Genomic DNA, 24,046 nt, shown 5'->3' on the forward strand with positions numbered 1-24,046 from the left:
AGTCCGCTTTATTGAAATAAGACCAAAACTTTTTTTTATTCTATCAGACATACACGTGGAACTTCCAAACAAGAAAATATGAAAGGCATACGGATTGCATTCCGCAGTTTCATATAAAAGGACCACCTACCTTCACTCAACACACATTTCAAGTCTATTATCTCAGCTCTAGACTTGCCATTCGCCTAGAAGTTACATTAAGTTACCTAAGTCAAGAAGAGCCTTCGAGGTTTACTTCAACTACTACAAGGATCACAATGTAAGTGCTTTTTCATATTAACCTTTTCTGATACTTCCATATTCCTTGCTTGGTATCTCACGCACAGCCTTCATACACGTTATAAGAGCAAGTAATGAAATTAAAACTACTCTGTCACTCAATTACCAGTTTCCTATTCTCTTCAATTCATGTTTGTTTCTTTTTCTGGCAATATTCTGTGAAAAATCAGCTTAAGAATTATATAGACTGAGGACCTATGATCAAGGGTTCGATTCTCAGTTTACGCCCTAGTATTAAGTATTCTTCACAGAATAACACCAAAACACAGAATTCAATATGAAGCTGTTCTTCAATACTCCACTGAGAAAAGCGCTTAATTCCGGAACTTACTAGTTTAAAAAACCAAGGAAATGGCAATTATATTTGTAACAATCCCAGTGCTAACTTTTATCTTTGAACTGAGAGCTACGAAGCAAATCAAGAATAGCCTGGTTGTCAACTCGCTGCACCGGAAACTAGACACTGTTGCAATGAGAGGCTTCCGCTCATCTGCTGAATTCTTTTAAATTATGGAAAGAGGAAAAATAATTCAAGAGTCAAACTGAATTGACCACATTGTTGTATACACGTTTAACTTCCAATTTATAAACTGAAAGTAGGGAATCGAAGTGTTAAGACAGGTAAATAAATAATACTCACCATCAAAACGCTGTGCTCGAGTCTTTATCAATGTTGATAATTTTGTGAGGGAATCTTGCAGAACACGATCGAATTCATGCCTACTCTGAGAACTCAACTCATGTTCCATTTCTTCAGTACAGCACGTAAGACCCTGAGGGCACACTCGCAGGTGTTCACCTATGAAAACAAAGAAATGAAGAGTCAGAAAGTAGTTTTAGCACCGGACAACGCATGACTAACTATTTATATTAGATACACTATGCTGTGTTCGTGAACAGTAATAGAAAACTGTGTATCTATAAAAGGGAAAAGGGGTTGAATAAAGAATTTTCACATAGCTATCAATATATCTATATCGGATGTTCTAAAAAATGGAGCCCACGGACCACAGAGCACTATTCTACATGCCAAAATAAAGCGACAATGTCATATGATGGTATGCCCTCTGGGGCTTCCTTCAGCCGCTATGGAGAGTCAAAATTTCACAATGTGGCAACGTCGCAAGTTTACTTGAAGCCATTAGCATTACTCTACGAATACAACAAGCAGTTGAATCGATTGCAACACTAATAAGTGATGCTAGTGTCAATCAAAATTGACTTTAGCTGCCATCTGTAAGGAATCAATATAACTAATTTGATAGATTGGTAGATCTAATCTATGGTTCTTAATTTGCGACGTTGACACATAGTGCAATTTGTCTCTCCAGACGAGGACTCGAAAGGTTTATATATATATATATATATATATATTGCTTTACTTTGACTTATAGAATAATGCTCTGGGTTCGTGGGCGCCATTTTTAGAACACCTGATATATTTTAAGATATTACCAACTCGACTCGAAAAAGGATACAAGGATTGAATTATATGAAATATCATAAAAAACAAACCTTGAGACACAAGAAAATATTACTGATGTTAGCTACCTATATACTATATAAAACTACAATAACAAATGAAACTACGCATACACTAGAAAAGAACTTCTTACCTCACTATTAAGTTCGAAGAAAAGCGATCACAGCTTTTCTGTACTCAGTACATTTGTTTACCGATTATTCATGTCTCAAACTACTTCAGGACACAGAAAATTCTTTCAAAAGTCTGGTATGTACAGAGGCATCAGTTACTGATGAACACAACAGTGAGTGTTGAAATTATATAAGTATCTAAACTGAATACTATGGTAAGAAATTCTTTTCGCTTATTCTATTGTTATCCTATAGCACCTTTAACTAGATCCGAATATGTCTACTTATTCAGGGTGTCTAGTAAAATTCCAAAATGAAATTTCGTGACTTCTTTAACAAATCATAAAATTTCCTAACATTTTCAAGAGCGAATTTGGGTGCGAATTAAGCCGAATTTTCATCCATGCTATAGAAACGTACTTTGCTTGCGATTTGGTAGCGTCTAAAGCCGACCATAGACATTTTTGGTAGTGAATTTTAACGTTTTATAGAACAAAGTTTTCCAATCTGTACTTACATTTGTACAGTTAAAAAAAATCGTGACCCCAAAGTTAAATTTCGTGACCAATAGACACACTGTTATTAAAGTTATAGGGTACATAATTACGAGACTTACTTGTGTCTTAAGCAAACCGTGCTACAAGATAAGTTTAATTTTTTAAATACGTGTATATTGTTTTATTTAACTCAAAGACTACTGAATCAGTGTTTCCACTGGAATCTCAGAATGATTATAGGATACACCCCATCACGCTCAGAATCTACAAGAACTGACCAACAGGGCACAGGTGTGAAAAGATTAACAACAGGTATTCTATAAATTGATACACAAAGAGTAGAAATGCACTGCTGAAGAACCTAGAAGAACCTGGTTTTTGTTTGCCGTGCCGATATGTAAGATACCAAGCCCGCCTCCTGAAGAGCCATATATTCACTCACTTATACTCAGCCTCTCAGACCACACAGACTGTACCACAACTTCTGTAGTGTTTGGACAACCCATTGTCCACATAACACTGCTGACGGCTGAATATTATTTATGGTTTGGAAGAAATAATCGATTTTATATCATCAATTCCTCTTTATATGCGAATTCAATGATATACAAGTGGTTAATGACTCCATGAAGCTGACTGAGGGGCGTAGTGATTAACGTCATCGGCATGATAAGCCAAAGACCATGTTTCACTACAGGCCCAGTCGTTCATTTTTTCAACTTTCTATATAGCCTATAATTGAATTCTCACCTACGAACGAATCGGTACAAAAAAAAGTCCAATTATCATATATAAGTTAACTGATATACAAATTAAAAAAGCAATATTCACCACTGCCCTCCCTCTCATTTTTCTTAACTATGATTTTGATCTCCTCTTGAGATGATCTAGTATGTTACGTTTGTAACAAATACTAATTTCGAGCTGCTTCATACGTGTTACTTACTTCACGTTTACATTTATACTTTTATATCAATCGGGCTCAGGGTACATAAATTATGTGTATATACTGGAATACTCTGGCCGATCCGAGAGTATAGAATGTGAGTGTGAAGTTCATAACATGTAATGAGAAACTAAAAACTAGTTTTGCATTTACCCTGACCCGTAGCTGATATTAGTAGGTCCAAACCATAGTTTATGAAATATAAACGAGCTGCTATGGTAAGTACTGCCCTTGTGTCAAATGATACATAATATCTCCCCGCTGATTTAGTGGATAACGCGCACAGTTTCGCTGCACAAGGTCTCGAGTTCCCATTCCAACTTAAACGGAAGGTAGATGTGTCATTCAAATCTCAGTGCTGAAAACAACGCTAAACTTAACTCAATAATTTGATTTGGTTTTGCTTTTTGAACATCTGCTGGAAAGAGACCAGCACTATCAACGACTGAAAAAAGAAGAGAAAAGATGAACAGGACTGAATACATCAGATCCACATAAAATAACTAAAACACTATTTTATGACTAGTTCTCTATATCCTCTTCCCACGAAATACATAAACCCATATATTTTGAGAACCTGTATCGTCAAAACATGGTATACATCTCTAGCAATAGAGCAATAGGAGATAAGACTATTAAAAGTAACTTCGAGTACTTCCGTGGCTAAGCGGTTAGCGTACGCGCCTTTGGCGTGGGAGACCCGAGTTGGATTCCCGGCGGGAGCTTATGTGGTATGGATTCCACGTTAATCAGTAGGTCCCGTCTCATATAGCCTCGCTGCTGAAAGAGACGTTAAAATCATTCAATCAACTCACTAAAAGTAATTTCTTTGTTTTTGGTAGACGAACTGATCTCCCATGTATTCGATCATCTTCAAATTATGCTCCAACCTCTTTTGACTTTGATACTGAAAATTATGAAACCAGATACTGTTTCTGATGTGAAAAATACAGATTATTTATTGCTATAATATACAACCTCTAATGTTCCTGTGATACGTATTTTCATGATTACTATCCATGTATCGTTTCAACAACTACTACTGCTATCATCTGCCAGACATTAATTGAAAAACGTTGCTTGTGGTTGTTGATCTTAACAAAAATACGACGAACTTTGTGCGTGTTGAAACTTACTGATATAGCTCTCTTCGCTTCTTATCAACGTTTAGTGGTTATTCAATTATGTAAAAGGGGGGTGCGGTGGCTCAGTGGTAGAGCGTTCACCTCCGGTGCTTGGGGTACCTGGTTCGATCCCAGCTCGCGCCGTGTGGACTTTGTGGTGGACAAACACCGTGCTCATGGTTTTTCTCGGGGTTCTCCCGTTTCGTCCCACTTTCTTCATTCCACCATTTCATTCATTTCTCATCATCACCGTCTCTTTTAGCCTAACCGGCATAACTGTAGGACGTAAAACTCAAAAAGATTTTATTTCACTTTTTCAATTATGTGAAACGTCGCAAATCTATGTCTTCGCAAGGAAGAACCTCCAATCTATCTGGAAAGCCAGTCCGGATGATTGTCGGAAAATCATTTCAAGAGGTCCTAATAAATATCGTGCAACATGGTGAATCTACAGTTGAAGAAAATCAGTTTCAGACAACTCATTTCGGGATGACCTCAGGGTGAATGAAAGTATGAACTAGCCTCACCGCGCTTCCAGAAAGGATTATATGATCTAAAATATCTTCCATTGATCCTTCTCCATTACTGGTAAAAAAAACCATGCACCCCTATAAGTATATGATAAATTGCGACTTTCTTGGGTAACGTCTCGAGCACTAGCATTAATGCAATTTTAGCCTTATTTTATTTATAGCCCGGTCCACTAGTGTGGTTCTGTAATCCAGCTCTTTTGGAGGCGAAGATAGTGCGGTGGGAAATGGCCTATATTGTGAAGTCTGATCTTACATGATTGCTTACCCGCCAAATGCACGTCATGGATCGGAGTCTACGTTAAAAGTAGGACTCACCCTTCTTGAAATGAAATGAAATGAAAATTTGAGCTTTACATCCCACGGTTATGCCGGTTAGGCTAAAGATGACGGTGATAATGAATAATGAATGAAATGGTGGAAGAAAGTGGGAGGAAACGGGAGAACCCCGAGAAAACCCCCACACACGGTGTTTGTCCACCACAAAGTTCACTTCGCGGGAGCAGGGTTTGAACCCGAGATCCCTAGCACCAGAGGTGAACGCTCTACCACTGAGCCACCGCGGCCCTCACCCTTCTTAACCTTGGTGTTGCACAAGGCTCGAAAACCCAAACTTAAGCCTATTTAAAGATGATTTACCTTAGATGTAATACCGTATACGCCCCTAAAAGTCCCATCTCCCCCCCCCCCCCCCCGGATTTTGTCCTCAAAATTCAAGGGCGGAGCTCTTACATGAGCCTTTCAAGTCGGATTTTTCTTCGCGAGCGCAAAGTTAATCAACGAAACGGCCATTATATAAGCCTTCTTTATTTTTCAGCCCTGGGGGGGGGGGGGGGTTAACAATAACATACGGATTTCAACAAGCTGCATATAAAGGCAATATTTATATCTATATGTACAGAGAGAGTTGCCACGGAGATATCCCGAGTACCCTCTTCTTTAATTCGCACACTCATTCGTTCCTCATTACACTTTTATTTAATACTATACCTGTCAGATTAACTCGAATTTATAAATTTTAACGGTCCTCTGTACAACTGTATATATACATATAAAAACGTATTGAACTCCCCCAAATTCTTATGGACATATTCCGAATCCCATCCTCCTCGTGAGCATTCCTGATTACATGCATGCTGAACTTTATGAAGTTGGTGCCTCAACAAGTGTCCACAAAACGTCTGCTTTCACAGGATAATTCACTAAATTTCGAGAGAGGAGGTGCTTCCATGCTTACGATATCATAGAACACTCACATTCTAACCGTAAAGATTTTTATCGAAGAGTACCGTAAGTTTCTTGCTTGTCATTAATTCAAACAAGAAATAAACACTTTTAATCCCAACGGCAGAAATTAAAAAAAACAACATATCTGTCTCCAGAACCACACACGGAGGCACGCACACACAGCCCCATGCTCTCACCACACACAGAATCACCAGTATGCAGTCGTTTCTGTTCTTTCAAACCGGGGGTGCGGCTTTTACACGGGCAGTTTGGAAATCAGAATATGAGAGAAAAATATGATGGGGGGCGTTATAAGAGAGAGGTCCTTTCACGGGCGTATACGCTAAGAATCAAATTACAGTGGCAACACTGAATTATGCTGCTGAAACAACGTATGTGCAGACTTGCCGAGGTTTCCAGTCTCTGCAGCAGGATGTTCTGCGTTACTAACTCTTCTTAAATATCGTTTCGTTGTGTTGTGTCACTTCAAGGTTGCAGAATTATTGCCGAATGAAACTTTTGAGCAACTGAATTTTGTGTTTAACTCATTCTAAAAGGCTTCTCATCGTCGTTCTCGTCCTCATTTCAAGTTTTCAGGCGGTAAAAGGAGGCTCTACAAAGTCCTAAGATTGTCTATCATTTAATAATTGTGAAAAAGTTCAGAAAATTTCACACACCCTAAACACACTATAAATGAAAACTTTTATTACAAAATATCTATTTGCTTCACGAAATGACTGTGCATAATAACAAAGTGTTCCGTCAAATGGTATGTCCACAGGGATAATAAACAACAAAGTAACAACATTCCGGTGTTTCTTCAACTTTTCGTGTTGTTCACTTTACAAACTCTGACATAAAATTAAGAAAAGTTGTCAGACCTTTACTTTATCAAAATAAGCCAACTTGTCAGTTCACTTTAAAAATTTTCATCACTATATGATAAACGGAAGAAATGAAGATCTTTCATCATACTACGTCCTTCAAAGATACAAATTCATCGAATCTCAAAGGGTGTAAAATGCGTGAATAGAGAAAGACTCGAACCTGCGTCTGATTTATCGTACCGGTGAGCAACCAACTATGGTACTCAATTTCCCTTCTCACAAATCGTCACACAATTTCATACTTGAGTTCAAGTAAGTGATCTGTGCTCTGAGTGAGTGATCACAAAATAGGCTGGATACCACAGTGGTTACCACATGACAAACACAGATTCATATCTCCCTCCAGCCACTAATTTTACACATGTAAATTTCAATTTCTACACTTTTCTTTTCTCGATAGACAGCTAAACAGTACATTCTAACTAAAGAAAAAAGAATGCTCTTTAAGAACATGAAAGATGAACATGATCTCACCTGTCTTATGTCTAAGAGCTTTAAAGATTGTGATTTTCTTATTCATTTTTTAACACTTTTTTCCTGGGAAAATATAACAAATTTCAGCTTCCTGTTATTTTTAAAAGATGGTTATCAGGTAGCAGAGAAAGGCAGACATGTGACAAGTATGGCAAATAAACCTTTAATACATTCTATTTCAAGACGTACACAACATTTATTGGTATTGTTGGGTAGGATTGCTACAATGTTACGAAGTAAGATTACAGCATCGTCCATTTGCGTTAGTAAAATACCCCGAGATCTGCTCGCATTTGGACCGAAATGTTAAAGGTGCTATAGTTGCTTCCGACATAACATTACGTTAGAAGAAACAATGACAGATAGCTAGAAGGGTTAGTTCTTGGCATCATTCGGGTACAAGGAAAGGGGACTAAACTTTTGAATTTCTGAAACTCTACATATGAAAGCGTATCTCTATTATATCATGAATGCAGGAATAATGAAAACAGAACGTGTTCTCGTAATGCTATAAGTAGAAAACATTTATCAAACTAAGCAATAAATATAATGAGATAAAATTTGTTTGTATTACTTCTAAGATATACAGTTTGGGTACACACACGAAATAGTATTTTTTCTTCTTCCTTTTTGGGACGGAGAAACTTTGTGTAATTATTATTAGAGGCAGAATGAATAGAAAGGAATGTCCTACACACACACACACACATGAATACATATTGATAACATTTAAATGAAGAAATGAAAACAAGTGAAGTAAAGGTACGGAATAACAACCACTAAGACAAGTACAACTGCCAGCATACAAGCATGTTTAACATATGGGAACAACGCTATTTGAAAGAGAAAATGTGCGAATAGACCGCAGATCGGGCCTGGGTTTCCGAATTATACTAACTACTCAATTATGCAACCTGGAGGTTCAAAGTCGCATTCACGAAAACTCTCCATTGACTTCTGTCCCTAGCCAATTGGATCCAGATACTACATTGTATCCCCATTTACTAATATTATCCTCCCATCTGCGCCTAAGTCTCCTTGGTCTTTTACCGATTGCGTTTCCAATTAAAATTTTGAAAGCGTCTCTGCTTTCTTCTATTTTGGCTACATGACTTGCCTCCTAGACTTGATGTCCCTAACAATGTTTGGTAGACATATAAATTATATTGATTCCCGTTATGAAGTTCCTAGTATTCCTAGTTTCCCTCTCTCGTGAGTCAAAATATTAATCTCAAGATTTTACTTTGTGTCTGAATTCTTCCCTCAAAATGTGTGACCATGTTTTGCAAACCATTCAGCACAACAAACATAATTATCGTTTTATATATTTCAAGCTTAAAATTCTTCGACTGAATCAGCAAAGGCACGAGTTCGGACTAAATAACAATACGAATTACCTGTTTTCGATTGACATTTACTTTGTGGTGGACAAACACCGTGTGCGTGGATTTTCTTGAGGTTCTCCTATTTTCTCCCTCTTTCTTCCTTCTACCATTTCCTTCATTTCTCATGATAACCGTCTCCTTCAACCCAGTTGGTATAACCGTGGGACGTAAAACTTAAAAGATATTCGGTTGACATTTAATTTCTTCATGGACAGGGCTTTGGTCCGTTAATGTATCCTAGATATTTGAAAGTGGCCACTTCGTCGAAAGTATTAATTGATATTTTAACGTATCCGTAGTCTGCAGTATTACGGTCAGCTAGAATTTCCATTATTTTTATCAATAGTTACTTCTGAACCCATATTCCTGTAGGCATTTGGCAGAATCTCTCAATTCCTTTATCACTGTACTCATACCATTCTATGAGATTGATATGATCAACATTTTAAAGTAAGCCATAACCTGGTAAGAGCTATTCAGCTTTAGGTTTCTGGTCTCAATCATAATCTTCTTTATAACGTGTTCCGGGACAAAACTCAATAGTAATAGCAATAACATCTCTGTTTCAGACCATTTTCAAGGTGAAAGTTCGTGGAGAAGTACAACTTTACTTTGGATTTAATTTAAACACATTCGAATTAACACAACTAGCGTTTTTGGTATACCAAATTCTGTAAGAATGTTGTACAAGGTTTCCCTCCTAACCGAATCATAGGCCTTTCTGAAATCAATAAATAATCGATGTACCGTGGTAATGTATTCATTTCGAGTATTTGGCGAATGGTAATCATTTGGTCGATAGTTCAAAGATTTCGCCTAAAATCCTAACCAAAATCATTATTATTATTATTATTATTATTTAGTTTAGTTTAAAATCCGACGGTTATGCATTTTACGATAAAGAAGACGGATAATTACTGAAAATGAATCATTGTGAGCTCCGGGAATCACGCTTAAGACCATATGAATGAAAGACACACGTGCCAGCCATCTCCAATAATTCCATTTGTGTATGGTGTCAACCTTGCTAACAGAATGGTTGAGAGGATTTTATCGGATGTTGAGGACAAAAGGGATGCCTCGATAATTAGTTTGTTACTTATTTATTGTCAGCTGCATGGATTTTTTCAGTGATTATTATGTTTCGAGGTGTGTTGAATCTGAAAATCACTTCCATTTTCTCCCATCACATACATTTTGCTTTCAAAATACGGGTGTATAATATACTGATTTGTCAAAAAGATTTGTCTCATTAACACATAACACAGAATTACATTTGCAAATCATGACATATTTGCGATTGACAAATGTTTAGTAGTCACTCTGTTAACCTGTTAAAACCTTTCCTTTCTCTTATCTCCCATGTTTTCTCCTAGTGCTGTTTCGGTTGCTGGTATTTCCCGTTTCCCGCTTAAGCATCCAAGAGTAGTTCAAAATCCTATTCCCCTTCCGCTTATTTCCCACTCCGTATCACCAGTGTAGAGTTCATTATTGATTATAATAACGTTCAAGAAATTATTAATAGAGAAAAGTTCATATTATTGATTTAATGCAACATACCAAAGTTGTACATCCTAGATTTGCAAGAAATGGGCATAGCCACGGGACGAAAAGTTTCACAACCACGTTTTATTGTAGATAAAGTTACATTGAGGAGAGAAAAGGTGTGATTGATCCGGAAGGCAATGAGTAGTACCGGTCCGGATTCGATCCCAGTTTTCAAATTTAATGGAATTTTACCTATTGCAAAAATTAGTAATTGAAAAGAAATCAGTTGTTGTAATCATTTCTTAACTAAGTAACTGAACAATTCCTATTTCCTTTATAAATTTGTCAGTAATGTCGGGAAATGTTAGAACATGCATCAATATCTGAGGGGAAATGAATCGTTCCACTCTTATGCCCTGTAAGGTCAAGCAGATGAATATTTATAAAAATTGATGAAACGAGAAAATGCAAGGAAAGGAATACTTTGAGAAAGGAATACAATGACATGACGTTGTTCATCACATCGTCTGGGATCGAACCACACTCATCTTAATGCCGGAGTTGAGCGTTCTACCACAGAGTCACCGTGCTGAGGAACAAAGGAAATAAAAATTAAACCACTTTAAACGAACATACACGTAAACGATTGATTACAATATTGTCAACGTAAACATTTCAGTTTGAACCACTACATTATATCAATTAACATATGCAATATTGTTAATGAAGCTTGACACATCACGACAGCATCATGGGTGACCTACTTCATCCCCAAACATACGAAGCACACTATACTCGTTAAATTTAGGCAAACGAACGCCCACACACCAAAGATACTTAGGCCTAACTTCATTTATTTAGGTTTCTAGTGTGTGTGTTTGTATGACATCATTGTTTTAATGTGCATATCATTGAAATACCATTATTTTGATGTATTTTTCTGCTGACGAACTCTTCTAAAGAGTAAGATGTGTTCAATAAAGCATAGCACGTAATTCCTATAATGCTTTACGATAATCATGCATACGCTAGTCAAGCTAGCTTCAGTATTATTCTTCAACACTCTACTACGGACACAGTTATGAAAAGTACTACGTCATTTCTATTGTAATTTACAGATGCTATCAGAAAACTGGCTCCGCCCGTTATATAATCTGTAAGGCAACCCTCGTCGAAATACTACTACTACTGTAGCGTCACCTACAAACACTTCGTTAGTATGTAATAAGCTGACGCACTGACAGTATTGCGATGTATTATACGTTTTGCAACGCGCCCGTTCTCATGGAATATTTCGAAAAGTGTGGACATACAGGGTGTCTACTAAAATTCCACAATGAAATTTCGTGACCTTCCTTTACCAAACCATATTGCGTTCACCTCTGGTGCTTGGGGTCGCGGGTTCGATCCCAGCCCCCGCCAAGTGAACTTTGTAGTGGACAAACACCGTGTGCGTGGGTTTTCTCGGGGTTCTCCCGTTTCCTCCCACTTGCTTCATTCCACCATTTCATTCATTTCTCATTATCACCGTCTCCTTTAGCCTAACCGGCATAACCGTGGGACGTGAATCTTAAAGATTTCATTTCATTTTCTACCAAACCATAAAATTCCGTAACATTCTAAAGAACAAATCTGGGTGCGAATTAAGCCAAATTACCACGTATATGATAGAAGCTTGCTGTTTGAAAGCGTCTAAAGCTGATCATAGACATTTCTGGTGATGAATATTGAAGTTTTATAGAAAACATTTATTCCAATCTGTACTTATATCTGTACAGATAAAAGTAATCGTGACCAAAAAGTTAAATTTCTTGACTTTCAGGGCCGTTTTCTTGATTTCGTGACCACTAGACACCCAGATATAGCTTGTGTATGTAAGAACAAGCACAACATGTCAATAAATATACAATATGTAGCTAAATCAGATGTACTAGTAATTGGTGTCATTATCCATCGAAATTCCCTTGTTAATAAAAATAAATTAATTAAAAAAAAAAACGCACCTGTACTCGAGTTTGTTATTACGCCATCTGTCTGTCTGTTATATTTTGTTGATTGTATTTTAGTGTAATAACAGAACACATACAGTGGAGTCCCCCTTAAACGAACTAATTGGGACCGAACCATGTTCGGATTAAGTGATTTTTCAGATTAACCGGAATAACAGTAAAATCGCGGTTTGAAGCGGGTAAAAGGGTCTATAGTACGTACAGTAGTTACAGTATTGTACGTTTAGTTTTATGTTACAGTACAGTACTTACCCCACTACAATACTGTATTCTATTTCAAACTTTGTGTAATTATCGTAAAGTGGGTTAAGGCTTAAACAGGGTTCCCACTCATTTTCCAACATCAAATTCCCTGACTTTTCCAGGTTTTCCAGGTCACTTCTCAGAAATTCCCAGGTACATCGTTTTGTAGCACATATTTGTACCGGTGCATAGAAAAATAGAATTTGCGCATGAAGGAAAAGAGACAAAACTTTTTTTAAATTATGAATTGTCCCCTACCAAATAGCCGGATAAAGCAAAAAGTGAAATATGGTAACTTAAAAGAAAAAAAAAAAAATAAATAAATAAAATAACCTTACGCTATTTATGTACATTTTCTAGTCAATAATGTTGCCAATGAATTTATGATAGTATAGTATGCATTAGAAATGCAAAAGTCAAACACATTCATGACCCTGTTAATTAACCCAGGAAATACCCTACTATATTTTTTTAAAAGTGGAAATATTAAACCACTGGCTCCAGTAGCAAGAGTTGCCATGTCTTTCAAGTATTTGTCATTACATGAGAAATGCCTGCTGTAGCTTAATGAAATTTAAACAATAAGATATGAAATTCCCTGACTTTTTAGTGCAAAGCTGGATTCCCTGACTATTCCAGGTTTTCCAGGTGAGTGGGAACCCTGTTAAATACAGATATTAAAGAAAAAACTGTCTCTAAACAAAATTTAACTTTGTTTACTACGAAAACATGAACCCATTTTGATCCTTTTAGTTATTAATTTCCTAAAACTGTGTATTTTCGCCATAAAAACAAAATAAAAGTAAATAAATTTTCCTCCCGGACCTGTTCGAATTAGCCAGATGTCCGGATTATCGGGACTCACTGTATCTTATCAAGTAAAGTAAAACATAATTATATAAGCCAGATAACAATGTCAATGTCAATAAAGGTAGAACAAATACATTACAATACGAATTAAAAAGCAATTTAACCAAAATTTAAGTGCTGCAAAAAGTACAACGCGTCTGTTCTAGCGTTTGTTACTACAGCGCCAGTCCTGGAAGGTTATTCAAGTTCGACATTTTTCACCTTATTCAGTGAATGACGAAATTCGATGTTAATAAAATATTCGTACCATCAGCGCAAGAGTTTATCCTCGGTGAGAACTAAAGTGGCTAAAACCCTATGTTAAGCTGCACATTCATCAGTTATATACCCTCGGTGCAAAAGAAGAGGCATTACAACTAAAGAAACCGACTATTAATAACACTAACAACATTTATAAAGCTTCTTGTGTACTGATCGAAGATCAATGTTTCATTTCTTACCACTGAGATATCAGAGAGACCTTACTCTGAAGTGGTACCTGAGCCACTACTCCGGCTTTTATCCAAGGTTTACTATCTTACTAGAAATCGAACCCCGGAGTAGGGGCACAGAAAGTGTGTGTGTTAGCGACTATTGAGGCATAAGTTACTACGTGCAAAATTTGTCTCAGAGCACTGTAATAGATCATTGTAACAAAGCCTTGATGCAGTCAATGCCTAAGTCAATGTACTCTTTTAAAATACGATCCGTAACGAGAAAGCTGTCTTACAGATACACAATCTAGTAAGATAATAAGTACAGTGTATTTCAAATATCCTTGAGACGCACCCTCATAGACATTGACGCGCCGGCTCCGTACGGAAACCCCCGTGCAGTTATCAGCTTCGCTCTGCACTGAATCGGCTATATAGCATCCATGCTTTCTCTGACCATCTAGCATACGCTAGTTTGTGGGTTTTGCACTGTAGATTTTACGGCCTATGTCCGAACCCGGTATTTATACACAAAGACCTCCTAAAGTGAATCTGCACTGAGCATCGCAACTTCTTCAAGAATCACTTTCTAGGGTTGATACAGTGAATTTCCCGATGAAACAAATGAATATACGGTAAGAGTGCACTTTGAGCAGAACAAGTAATTTTGTCACAGGATGTGGTGACATTGTTCACATAAGGTAAAGTAGAGATAAGTAGGGTAGGGTCGGGTTTAGCGTTGTCAACTCTCGAAAATAAACTGGTAGCCCCTCAAATTCCCTATGATATACGTCTAAATGTGATCGGATCCACCTATGGGAAGGAAATATACTACCATGAACACAAGTGTATTAGGACCTGTATTCTGAATACCCTTAGTACATTCACTAATAAGCTTAATAGATACATTGTGCTATAAATGAGAAACTGAATCGGTATTGATCATTTTATTGTATTTACCAGTAACTGCCACTTCGTTAAAATTATCGAAACAAATTAACAAAGTACATTAATCTTTACGTGACAATTTTGGATCTGGAAAATGAAATTTATTCTTTATACTTCAACTACAGCAAATTGCTTTAAAAAGTACTTTTCTACTCTCAATAAATGTATAAAATTCCTTACAAGTAAATGTCAAATTTTGCCTGGTACAGTCCCTGTCATCTCTTTAAGATTATCTAAACTGATGAACAAAATATATTAATCGTTGATAGATGGTGAAAGGTGACAGTATTGGATTTACAGAATGAAAGTTACTTTTTAAATTTATACTTCGAACTATGTGAAATTGTTCCGAACTACATACAAATTTGAAACAAAAACTGGTCATGAAAGGGCTGGCAAGAAGTTTGTACCGGTCACCGGCTTTAATGAAAATAACAGCAATATGTCCGGCTAGGCCGGTGAAAAATCAAACAGTTGGCAACCCTAGTCGGGTTAGCTTAGGGTTAGGGAAGTTTGAACCTATTAAAAAAAAAAAAAAAAATAGACGGTAATTCATCGTATTGCTATTTATTCTGAATCTGTTCCTATGGATGTTCTGGGTTATAGTTTAGGAGCCGTACTTCCCATTTAGGGAAGGACGAGAAACGCCATACTTTCAGGAATTATTCATTGACTATTTAGGATGTTAAAAAGTAGGTAATAGACTGAGTCCTTGCCCTTGTACTTAGTGTGTTTAGGTAGTGCAACAGTAAGATGTATCCTCGTGCACGGGAGATGAGAAGTAGCTGTTCTTAACTATTACCATGTTCTGTTCAAAGTGCACTTTTGTCCAATGTACCATTAATGCCAGTAGAGAATAGCACGGTAAAGTGAGTGAATGTAGTTATCACAGAGGGTTAGGACGCCCAAGGAAAAGGAGTCGTATCAATAACAATTCGGTCAGATTAGAAAATATGAGGTTGTTGGACCATAGCGCTTTAAATACTAACTTAAATTGGCAAGACTTTACTTTAGGTAATTCATTTATTATAATGACTATTTTCGGTAATTTCATAGCTATTAAAGCAGATAAATATTCAGCAATGAAAAATTGGGCTAGGTTAGGTCTTAAGTGTCTTAAGGAATCGAACCATCGGATAAACTACCTAAAGTAAAATCTTGCCCTTAAATATGCTTTGTGTTATTTACGTTCATTTCTTTTGACGTATTTTAATTATAGCCACCTGCAAATTTCCATTGTGTCAGTATATTGTCATACTGTACATCAGCGGAAAGCCTCGGGATAAAAGAAAAATAACATTTTTCTCCGCTGAGTAATTCATATCCTTTCCTTTTGGTAAGAATACATAAATTCATTCTAAAGTTAGTCTAAAATATTAACTTAAAAGTATTAAAATACATCCTAGTTCTTTATTGTTTAAACAGTGTATATATTGCATACTTTACACGAAATTACGATCCTAGTGATTTATTTTTATTAAAATGTAAATACCTACTGTAGATTATGCAATAATCAGTCCCAGCACTCAAAACCTTAATATAAATATTATTACCGGTATCTTTAATTACGAATACAATGTATGAACGTTTTTACTAATACCATGAATGAATATTTTCAAACATTGAATTTCGTGATTTATAAAATCATTTAAATCTTCCTCACCTGAAACAGGATCCTTTGGAATCTTCCCTACATTAAATCCTTTATCCCGATACGTGTAGCGAACTGAAGCGCAGCTAATGTCCATTGACGAATTTTCAGCCCACACCCCTATCGCACACATCAATGACCCCAGTAGCACATAAAATATTTCTTGCTGTAGTCTCCATACTTTAAAACCTCCTCTTCCCCGCCCAGCCATTCTAAAATTGTCTCTACAAAAACAAATTTAACCAAGTTCACTGATTTTTCGAGGCACTGATAACCATTCTGTTGAGTTAGTTCGCACTTCTGTCAAAATCCAATTGTTATTACTCTCAAAAACGTCCACTGAGAGCCAAAAGCACATCCACAAATGCATGAGAAACTGGTATAATCTTAATCCATCAACAACTTAACTCCCCGTTGCATTCCAGACACCTTCTTTCATTCTTACGATCCAATGCCTTAGCACCTCACACCTCCGCCAAAGCAGTTCGTCAACTTCCAGCCAGCCACAGACTAAGGTGGAAAGCAACTAAGGACGTCACACACACAACGCCGCCTGTCCATCGGTTCCATACATACTCGCCGCGCCGCGCCGTTCCAATCGAGGTCACAGCGTTCAAGGTATTCGCAGAACAATGTGCGCAACTTGATATTGGTTCTTAGAAACAACTGGCAAGTGCCGAGTATAATCAATTGAAGGGTAATATTCGTTTATGACCAGATTCCTACAGGAAGTCACATGCAACAGGCAATTTCCGAGTTCCAAAATATCTTAATGAGATGCTCGTTCCGAGAGATCATGAATGAACAAAGGAATCCGTCAGACGTTTTTATTTTTAAAGAACTGTTTTATTTTTACTTTCAAGAGAAAACTTCGATTTAACAATGAAAAAAGATGCCGTGCAAGGGGGTTGGACGCTAGGCACACCTACATTTCTAGGTAAGAAAAATAAATTGTGTTCTTCCTATTCCGTTCCCATATACTGTAAGTACGCCATTCTGCCGCCATTCAGTTACTGCTGTTGAATCAGCTGTACCTGGTTTCAAAATCTACAAAATCTGATTGCAAATTTTAGAACTTTGTTTATTGTCTTCACTCACAAGGGGATATAAATTTCTGTTCTCCCACAAATAGTTTGCCTTTCCGCATTCCAGTAGCGGCTTGCGCAAGAAAAGATCGGAGCAATGTACTCCCGAACATTTCAACGTGAAAAAGATTTTTTAAAAATGATTTCTTTTAAAAATTAACAAAGAAAATAAAACAAATTATATTAGAAAGTAAAAAAAATATGTTTCCAAGGAAATTACTTATGATTTTTTTTCTATTTATGCATGACAACAGCTGATGTGATATTATAAGATGTTCATAGGCGTCTCTGGCGGGGGACGAGGGGGTTGCGTCCCCCCAATATTTTGAAGTACAAAATATTAAATATGTTGGGCTAGGTAGCACCATTTTAATCACTTTCTTCGATGTCCCCCCAAATTTTACATGCCAGAGACGCCAGTGTCCCTTATAGAGGGCGTAACCCTCTTTGGGTGGCAGCTAACATTTGCTAGTCGGAGGAAAAAGTTTATAACATTACTCTTATAATATTTTTTTATTACTGATATAAATTAAGGCATGCTTACATATAATATTACATCAGAACTGAGGAAAATATAAATTCATTGTATATGAGAGCGCTCCTCCTGGTTTTCATTATAGTCATGCATAAATAGATTTTTATAAGAAACTAGTAAATGCCCGTTCTTCACACGAAGAGAATACGTTTCATTTTAGACATAAAGAGCACTAAAACTGTCACCAATCAACTTAGGAATCCCAAAGACTATGGATTCGACACTAGTGTCGGTCATTTTCGTTCATTTTATATATATATCTCCCATCTCCAAGTTGTACCATCAAAAATAAATGCCAGGCCCGAATCTCATCTATGTTAAAAATTTGGTCGAGATTCTTCAGGTAGTTCAAGAGATATGAAATCACAAACAGTCATTTTCATTTATATATGTATATAGATAATTTTCTTGAAAACATAATTATTTTTTTTCACTTTTTAGTATGATTTTTGTTATTTTTTCAATACAATGCTATAGGAAATTAGCGCCCGGGGCGACATTATACGACGGCGCCCCCGGACATATGAGTGAGATCGACAGTGAGACCAGCTGCAAAACGCCACCATAAGAAAATTTTCAAAAATAAACTCTGTTTTCCTTGATTTTGAGCACTTTTTATTATTTTTTTCCTTCCATTTTATATATGTGCACATGCATTTTCTTCCTGAATTTGCGCCCCTTTACTACAGCGCCCGGGGTAGTCGTCCCGCTAGCCCCTCCCCACGGCGCGACATTGATTTTTTAAATAAAGAAAGCATGTTTTAAAATAATTCATTTTCTACTTATCATTGATAATTAAATATATTTTCTATCATGAAATTTTGTTTGTATCTTTTTCTACATGCTTGCTAAGAGTCGGTGTCTTTTGACACTGTAGTCTACCTGAAGGAGCGATTTAAAAATTACAAAAGAAATACGAGTTTTTTGTGAATGAAATGAATAAAAGTGTTTAAGACTATAAAAGCATTCGTTACTCTTAAGTGGTTCGCTCTAATCCATTATAATCAATTCCGTTCAAAGTTTTTTATGGTCGTAGACAGTTAACCACAAAGAAATCTGCCTTTTTGTGCATGTTAAAAATGCATTAATTTTATTGTTTTAATGAATGAAATATTTTGGCGTAATATTTGCAAAAAAGTCAGTCCTGAATTTTTGAAAGTCACTTTGACTCAAAAGTACTGTCAGGGTAGAAATATCAAATTTTCCAAATATTGTTATAAACATTACTTTTTTGTATTTCTTAAATTATGACATTGTAAATGAACTTTTGATCTTTATTAGCACTCAGAAATAAATTTGAACGTTACTAACAGGCCAAAGAAGCCAAGTACCGAAAGCAATAATGCCGAACATCAATATTAATTTCGACCCTACAGAAATTACATAAATATCGTGCAAGTAAATTTATTTAGCTTCTGGACATCCAAATACTGCTAGACATTCCCACTTGCCCTCCTCCCTTCCGCTTGCTTCCACACGTAATTTTTATTTCATACAAAGAATACGACATATATTTCATGCCCCTCGCCAAGTGAACTTTGTGGTGGACAAACACCGTGTGCGTGGGTTTTCTCGGGGTTCTCCCGTTTCCTCCCACTTTCTTCATTCCACCCTTTCATTCATTTCTCATAATCACCGTCTCCTTTAGCCTAACCGGCATAACCGTGGGACGTAAAACTCAAAGATTTCATTTCATTTCATATATTTCATGCCATTGTTAACAATTGACTGAAATATTTTATACTGAGTAACGCTTGGTATTTGTTTCTCTGCTTTTTCAATATTAGTAATAAGGAATTTTCTGAGAAAAATTGCTCCATACCTTTATAGATACTCTTTTCTTATGCCTAAGTTGTTTCTTCCATTTTTCACAATAAGTTGATAATGTATGGTGCACCGCAACACTGCTTCAGGTTACAATTACTAAATTTCCAAATGTATTAAAAATTCACACAATTCATCAGATGGGTCCAGCGGTGCAAAGTTGGCGCAAAAATAATGGCAAATTTCATTCATACTGCTGGATCCATTTGATGACTAGAAAAAAGGCCTATAATAAAATATGGCAGAAGAATGTCCTATTCAACCCTCTATGCTCTATCACATGCATCAATTTATGACTAAATAATATGAATATTTACTTTCATTTACTGAAAGCCCTCACGTTACATGTTTGGTATCCATCTTTCAAACATTATGTGTTTTAAAAAAATACGAAGAGAAATGATCCCTTACTTATACCTAAGTGCGCCACTGGTTACATCTGAGTCAGATATATATTTGCTTCAATTATTCAAAGAAGTTTCAAATACAGTTCGTGGAGAAGGGTATTTTCCATTCTTCCTTTAACAAATCAGAAAAGAAATAAAAAGAACCATAAATTATAGGGCCTACCTTACCAGCAGGACGGTACTTCTAACAGTAAGTAAAAAAAAAAAAAAAAAAAAAAAAAAAAAAGCAATTAGCTCTATCGCACACAACATTCAAGGAATTCCGAAACTTAACAATGAACACATACCAAGCGTGTAGATAAAAATTTTAAAAAAATATATCCAAGCACCTAACTTTATTAGGTTAAGTTAGCAGGTCTCTCAAACACTGGAAAGTGAAAATAGCGACTCGGCCCTTTTGCCTATCTGAAACAAAATGGCTTTAGCAGGAAATATTTTTCTTCTACATCATGTTGCCAGTTATTAGTCGATTTGCAATGTTTCCAAGGAGTACCTTTCGAGCACAACGTACGAGTCCTTTCCCATAATGATTTATTTTCTGTACCGTTAGTAAATAAAGGGTTAAACTTTATCAGCCTTTCATAATCTGAAACGTAATTTATGGAGATCCCCTGGATGTTATACTGCACATGCAAACTCCAAAGCATTTTTGGTTGCATAACGGAATAGGATATGTTGTTCAGAGATATGAAGTATCCAATATTATGTCAGCGTTTAACGGAAAAAAGACGTCTAAAGATCCCACATCTACCAAGCGATAGATCCATTCGGGTAGAACAAAATGATGTAGTCAGAATAAAAGTTCATGCGTAGTTTCGAGGAAATCAATAATTTTGTACTTAATTTTGTAACTAATATTTTTTTAAAAATAAAATGACGACATGCCTCCATAAAGATGTACTTAATTATGACTCAAAAGTAGAAAATAAATATTTTTAGGAAAACTTGCCTCCCTCAAAATAAATACAACCTCTGGCAATAAAGTTCGGTGAATGAAGTCGCTCTGCTCGACCTTGCAATACTGGAGTAAGGAAACTGCACACGAGTAGCGACAGATGCCGCCATTGTGGACCCACTGTTGTTCAGTTGTGAGTCAACTGTGATCTGTGTGAGACGCGTTATATCAAGTGAGTCTTAGTCTGTCCGATAACATTAAAACTGATAACATTAACATGAACGAACAAAGGATCAATTTGAAGTTTTGTTTTAAGTTTGGCAAGACACCGAAAGAAACCCATGATATGCTGGTACAGGTTTATGAAAATCAAACAGTATGCTTGAAGTGTGTTTATGAGTCGTTCGACCTTTTTCGAGAAGGGCGGGATAGTGTTTATGATAACCCCCGTAGCGGAAGGCCGTCAAGCTCTCGCACAGACGAAAACATTGGGAAGGAGAGGACATTAATCACGAACTAGCACCGATTAACGTGCGAATGATTGCTTTGGAATTGAACATTAGCCGTGAATCTCCGAGATTTATCCTCAACAATGACTTAGGGAAAAGGAAAACGTGTTGTCGACTCGTGCCACATTACTTGACTCATGACACGTTACGCACGTGTACTTGCCTCACAGGATTTTATCGCTATGGTGGATGAAAATCCAAATTTCTAGAACTGTATTGTTGCTGAGGATGAATCCTGATGTGTGAGGTACGATCCGGAAACAAAACACCAAGGCATGGAATGGCGTTCTCCTGCATCACCTCGTCGGAAAAAGGTCAAAGCAGAAGAATGATGCATAAAAGTGATGCTAATCACCTTTATTTTTGTCAGTAATGACATAATCCACAAGGAATTTCTACCTGAGGGAACAACATTGAATGCTCCTACGTACGTTGAAATTTTGAGACGGTTCATGAAACATGTACACTCCGCATCAAAAAAATTGCGATACCTAACGCCGTGCAGCTAGGCCACCCAATATACACCTTCTTATCCAATAATCGTGTCTGATAAAGAGACCCCTCTCTCTCCTCTTTTCTTCTCTCCAATACTAAAATTAGCTAACAACATGAACGCAATTCTAATTTCAAACTACACATGTATTAGTATCGATAAAATGATATAACAAAACCGAGACGAAACAAGATTCATAAGTTGATTTAGGGAGAAACTGAAACACACATAATGAAAAATTGAAACCAATGGATGTCTATTACACAGAGGTTCAGAAATGAGGCAGAGAGAGACAGAGAGAGAGTAGAAAAGGGAGAACATATAAAAATGTGGAACTCTAAACTTAGTAAGAAAAGAACCTAACATTACAATGTTCCGTTACGAGAAATCCAACAAAAATATAGAAATAACGTTTGTTTTTATACATTTTTTCAGGACTATTCCAATATATAGAGGATGTTTGAAACATTAATTAAGTCACTTTCAAAAAGGATAATATACTCAATTTCCAGTAGAACTGTAGATCTCACAGACACATCTAATATAATTTCAACAGTTTAACACATGCTTTGTTTCCGCGTGTTTCGGTTGTAAATTTGGTAGTGTTCATTGGACGTACTGATGCAAACTACATTCTAATAGGTAGCGTAGGTCATATCTTCCATTCCAGACTACTAATGCAAAGTGAACAAAAAAAAAAAAAAAAAAAAAGAGAGAAAAGAAAAAGGAAGGAAGAAAGAAAGATAAAATTGAATGAGTGCTATTTTACTGGTAAATTTTTACCAGAAATATGGTATATTAAAAGCCCAAACCGTATCACAATGAAAAGTTACAAATGTTCAAATGGAAAATTGGATGTTCCTTATAGATGTAGCAGACCTTGCATGTTTCAAATTTCAACGTGAATAAATCACATTGAATTATAAGATGGAAACAAATTTGTGCCGAACTAGTATAAATAAAATTTTGTTTTCAAATAACCAAAGAGGTTGCCATTTTCTAGTCTTTTCCGAAGATTTATCTGTTCCGAACATGCAGCATCACTTTCATCTCTTGCGGATATAACGTTATAATTTGCACAGAAAGAATGAAAACGCTAGAGCTCAAACGGATCATAGTCTCAGTCGGATGATGTTGGTTAGCTTATGGACCACCACTGAGTCGAAGATTCAAACCCGTAGTGACCCGGTAATTCGACTGATACTCGATAACCCAGATGATAAAAAATATATTTTGCTTATTCCCATTCGTTTAAACAGCATTTCTTTCAGAGATGACCAGGACTGGAGATGTTATCCCCAGAGCACGAAAAACTCGACGCTGAAGTTGCCAGTTAATTACATTCTCCAGACCAGGTCTATCGGTCTCTTGCTCCGTTTTAACTTTGGAACACGCACACGCACATGAAGTGTGTGTGTACGTGAGAGAGAGGAGGGAGAAGCGAAAGGTGCAACGATAGGATAAGGAAACGTCAAAAACAGAGAGAGAGGATTAGGATTTAGGATTTTGGATTTCTGGGCTTTCGGCATATAAAGCCATTTAGCCCTTCACGATTTGAGGGATGACGTCCCTCGGCGAGCACACAATCCGGGGAAAGTGAAGGAAGGAAGCGGCCGGGGACCTATAAGTTAGGTACCACCCCGGCATTTGCCTGGTGTGAATGAGGAAAACCCAGGAAAATCTCATTCACGGTGGCTGGTCTAAAAAAGCTGTTACACTTTTTCGACCGAG

The 24,046-nt window shown here is 36.7% G+C and overlaps 1 protein-coding gene across 1 annotated transcript in view; it reads right to left on the reverse strand.

The window, feature by feature from the left end:
- The window catches only part of dlp (glypican dally-like), a 55,811-nt gene extending 38,657 nt beyond the window's left edge, over window positions 1-17,154 (reverse strand). The window contains exons 1-2 of the mRNA XM_081770017.1: window positions 16,580-17,154; window positions 920-1,078 (exon numbers count right to left, since the gene is read on the reverse strand). Of these exons, the coding sequence (XP_081626143.1) occupies window positions 920-1,078; window positions 16,580-16,778 (358 nt within the window). The 5' untranslated portion in view covers window positions 16,779-17,154. The remainder of the gene's footprint in view (window positions 1-919; window positions 1,079-16,579) is intronic.
- Between the last annotated feature and the right edge of the window lie 6,892 nt (window positions 17,155-24,046).

The sequence above is a fragment of the Thermobia domestica genome, chromosome 8 (assembly GCF_964235325.1).
Source record: "Thermobia domestica chromosome 8, izTheDome1.hap1.1, whole genome shotgun sequence".
In the NCBI taxonomy this organism is placed as follows: Eukaryota; Metazoa; Arthropoda; class Insecta; order Zygentoma; family Lepismatidae; genus Thermobia; species Thermobia domestica.